The 4,249-nt window shown below is 50.5% G+C and overlaps 1 protein-coding gene across 1 annotated transcript in view; it reads right to left on the bottom strand.

Annotated features, from left to right (window-relative positions):
- Nucleotides 1-4,243, bottom strand: part of CPOX (coproporphyrinogen oxidase) — a 23,440-nt gene extending 19,197 nt beyond the window's left edge. Inside the window, exon 1 of the mRNA XM_019527376.1 lies at nt 4,060-4,243. Within this exon, the coding sequence (XP_019382921.1) occupies nt 4,060-4,225 (166 nt within the window). The 5' untranslated portion in view covers nt 4,226-4,243. The remainder of the gene's footprint in view (nt 1-4,059) is intronic.
- Between the last annotated feature and the right edge of the window lie 6 nt (nt 4,244-4,249).

The raw sequence follows: 4,249 nt of genomic DNA, 5'->3' as shown, positions 1-4,249 counted from the left end.
GTTTGACCCCAGTACTCTTTCCTGCCACGGCAGGGGGTCAGACTAGATGATCTGCTCAGGTCCCTTCCGACCCTAGAAACTATGAAACTATTATACAGCGTAAAATTCTTGACCACTTACTAGTAGCATAAAAGTGACCATTCAATTAATGAGATTTCTCCTCACTCATTTGCTGGAGCCCTCCCCCACTGCCCTTGATGTAATTTGCCAGTTTTGTAATGCAGCGTTGGTAGAGGACAGCGTGGAGTGAGGGAGAGGGGGAAGGACAGAAAGAAAAGTACAGTTTTTCATATTCTTATACTGATCACTGTAGCCTCTAAAACGTGATAAAAAGAAGAATCTTACTGTGAATGACTAACAAGTGTTACTCATAAAATTATCCAGCTTTTAAAAATCCACCTATAGTATTTGGTAGTGATGACTTCCTGAAGCAGTACATTTCACCAGATGACCGCAGACTGTGAACTACTTAGAGAACCAATTTATTCTGTCATTGGAACCACATAGAAAAGAGTTATTAAAAGCTGGTTAGAAAAGCAGCTATACCACTCACTTGTCACTCTGAGCAGAATATAACAGCCTGTTTTTAACTTCAGAGGCTTTGCTTAAAACCTCCTCAGGACAAAGCTACTGAAAGCAGCAAGAAGGGATATCATTGCTTGGGTAGCAATAGTATTGTATTTTGAATCTAAATTAGTTTTACACAGCTCCACACCTTCAAAAGGAAAATGAGGTCCTATTTAGCAAGATGCAATACAAAAAACTAGAATATCCCACTTCGTTCTTAATTCACTGTCATCATTTAAGAGAGGTGTTTTACCAAAGCCAGTTGCTTTTAAATACTAAGATTACCCCAAGTCAATTAGAAACCTTGGAAAAGCTTCTCTTCCTTTTGCCAGCAATATGAATGAAGCATCTTAGTGACAAAGGGTCCTCAGAATATGAGCAGATGGCCAGGCACAATCCCTCCAAATTTACAGAGAGCTTCTATGCTTACACAGCTATTTATAAGTTTGCTAAGGCAGCATTTTTCAACCCATAGGCTGTGACCCAAAAGTGGGTCACAAGATTTCAGAGGGTCGTGAGCCACAGGTTCAGAAACACTGATCCCAGAAAAGTGCTGAGACCGCAGCAGGGCAGAGTGGTGGCAGCAAGGCGCCTGCCCCTTCCATTGAGGGAAGGGACAGGGGAGAGCTGCAAGGCTGGGCTGGGTGCTCACAGGGGCAGGGCAGCTAGAAGACGCTGCTGGGGGGGCTGCTGTGACCAGGCTGCCTGGCGTGGTATAGCAGCCCCAGCCCAGGGCAGAGGCTGCCAGGGCTGGACTTGCTCTGCTGCTGCCCGCATGAGCTGGAGCCACCACGCTCTGGCCCAAGAAGGACAGGGACAGCTGGGGGCTCCTCTGGCAGAGCTGGGGGGGGGGAGTGGCATAGGGGACTGTGGGTTGGGAGTGAGAGACACCAGCAGGGCTGGGGGTGAGTCAGGGGCTGCAGGTCATGAGTGAAGGATACTAGCATGGCCCAGGGAGGCTGGGGATTGTGGTTCACCCACTGGCAGAGCCAGGGAAGTGTAGGTCGGGACAGGCCATGAACTTTTGCAAATGGGTCCCGGTAGGAAAAAGTTGAGAACCAGCGTGCTAAGGAACAACAGTGTTACATTAACAAGGCTCCAGCCCCTTTCACTACTTCTATTCAGAACCAGGACAGCAACAAGAGAACTGTCACTATCAGGTCAGTATCACGGTGTTGCTTGGGAAAGCAACCTGTCTGCAGACACCAAAGTTGTTCAAGTAAAAGGAGGACCCAAAAGGGGCAGCAGAGATGCAAAGTTGGAGATATACAAGGAGGCACAAAGTGGTACAAACCATTTCCCCCTACTCCTTTCTCCTACTTAGGAAGCTACTGAGGGGAGCAAAGGTTTGGGGGTGGGAGGACAGGGAGATATGGAAAACAACTAGTTTTCACAGTCAAACAGCAGAGGGATCTTCAAATTTAATCAGATAACAAGGTCCACAGACCAATAGCCAATTCTTTCAGACCTGGAGAGGTCCTGCCAGTTTTTATAAACATGTTCCTTGACCTCACTGGTAGGTTTTCTCTTTCTTTACATCGGGCTAACAGCATATTTTTATGGTCAGGCATGATCTGGTTAAATTATTTCAGCCATGATTACACAGCACTCTTCTTTTCCAGGTGATTTTAAACAACATCCAGACTTTCTGCCTTGGGGAATATTGTGTCACTAAGCAAGCTAAAGCAGAACAGCACCTAGACACTCTGGCCGAAAAATAACAGGGCCATAAGGAATCTCAGCCCTCGGTATGAATGAATATATGCTACTCAGATCATCCCTGAAAACACTTCCCCAACCTCTTCTCCTAAACCTTCAGTGAAAGGAGATTCCACAATTTCCCTGGGACTGTCTTTTCTGCTGCCTCCTTGTTCTACCAATAAGGAAGTTTTTTCTTTCTGATGTAAATCTACTTTGCTGCAACGTAAAGCCATTGCTTCATCGCCTACCCTCTACAACACAGGAGGGAACATCCACTCCCTTATGGCAGCCTGTCAGACATGTGAATACTGCTATCACTTAACAGCCTTTTCTGCATGCTTAACATGCCTCATTCTCTCAGCCTTTCCCGTAGCATGCAGCATGTCTGCAACAACATGGCCTTTTCATGCAGCACAGCAAATAATATATCCTAGAGATGAAACAAGTCATGGAAGATATGGAGGCTGGCACAGAGGAATCCAGGGGCAGCTCCAGGTGGGGGCACTTGCCCCCACCCCACAAAGGGGTGGAGGCCCCTTTGATTCCTGCTCCTGACTGGCCCTCACCTGTACTCTGGGGTGAGGAGGGAGGGGAAGGGATCAACCTGGTCGTGAACAGACAAGACAACGGACCTATTTGTCACCTTTAAGAACGTGGGCATAGCCCACCAAGTTTCTTATTAGCCTCCCTCAGGCAGGGAGGATACAGGAAAAAGTGCCAACAGATTCTGTGGGACCAATGATAAAAAAAACAGGGATGGGAGTTCTGGTCACAGGTTCAAAACAAGAGTGCCAAGGGGGGACACTGAGTAGAGCACACTGGACAGTGCCCACTGGCCCTCAAGCAACATGAAGGAGCCAGCAGACACTGCCCAGTGATACTCTGCTTGGAGACGGAAGCAAATTAGGATGAGGAAAGCGGCCCCACAGTCCTGGAGGACCCTCCTGGCCACAGCCTCCTTCAGACCTATTTGATGTGTCGAGAGAAGATCATGGGCTATTGCCCATGACAGGGAACTATCAGCCTCCCTGAATAAAGGAGGCTACTGAAGACACATCAAGTAAATGCATGGGACAAGAAAAAAGAAAACAGTGAGGTCACAGATAATAGCTAGGGCATTGGAAAGGGACACCAAACAGTGCACACCAGCCAGCACCCACTGCCCCCTGAAGGAGTCAAGGGAGCCTGTGGAGGCCGACCCAGTGAAACACTATCTGGATATGCAATCGGAGAAGTGCCAGGAAAGCAGCCCCACACTCCTCCTGGGTTTCTTCCCTGCCAGAGCCTTCTTCCTGGTCTTACAGACCAGTGGTTCTCAACCTGTTTTGTACCAGGACCTGTTTGTAAACGTCGATGATCAGTCCCGACCCAGTGCCCCTCACACCCAACCCGCAGGGTGTGGGGCAGGAAGGCCCCAGGCAGCCCCTCGCAGGCTGGACTCCGCCAGCCTGCAAGGGAAAAGTCACCATTTTCCCCATTTTCCTCCTTTACAGGAGAAGCGACGTTTAAAGTTTGGCGACTCATTCGTAAAGCTGGTTCAGGGCCCTTCCATACACTCTTGCACCCCACTGTTGGGCCACCACCCGCTAGTTGACAGTCGCTGTGATCCACAGACCGCTTGGGCAGAGCCAGGAGGCGGTTGACCAGGAGGACTTGGTGGGGACACCGAGGGGGAAATAAAAAGGTATGGGGAGGAGGGCAGGAAGACAGGGGATCACCTGATGAGAAGCTGCCCGGGCGGGCTGCTTTGGTGGGGGAAGGCAGGGCCCGAGGGGCGGGGAGGATCCTCACCCTCCTGGCGCTCCCAGCTATCCACGGAGAAGGCGGCGGCGCCGTCCAGCTGCGCCAGCGCGCGGCACACCCGCGCCTGAGTCTCCATGAGCAGCAGCTCCACCCGGCTCCGCATCTCGCCGCGCCGGCTCCGCAGTTCCCGCAGGCCGCTCACCGGCGGCGCCATGAAGTCGCTCCGCTCCTCTTCCGC

The sequence above is a fragment of the Gavialis gangeticus genome, unplaced genomic scaffold (assembly GCF_001723915.1).
Source record: "Gavialis gangeticus isolate Ggan-Ray unplaced genomic scaffold, GavGan_comp1, whole genome shotgun sequence".
In the NCBI taxonomy this organism is placed as follows: Eukaryota; Metazoa; Chordata; order Crocodylia; family Gavialidae; genus Gavialis; species Gavialis gangeticus.
The sequence above is the reverse complement of the archived record's forward strand: the minus strand, read 5'-3'. Positions and strand labels throughout refer to the sequence as shown.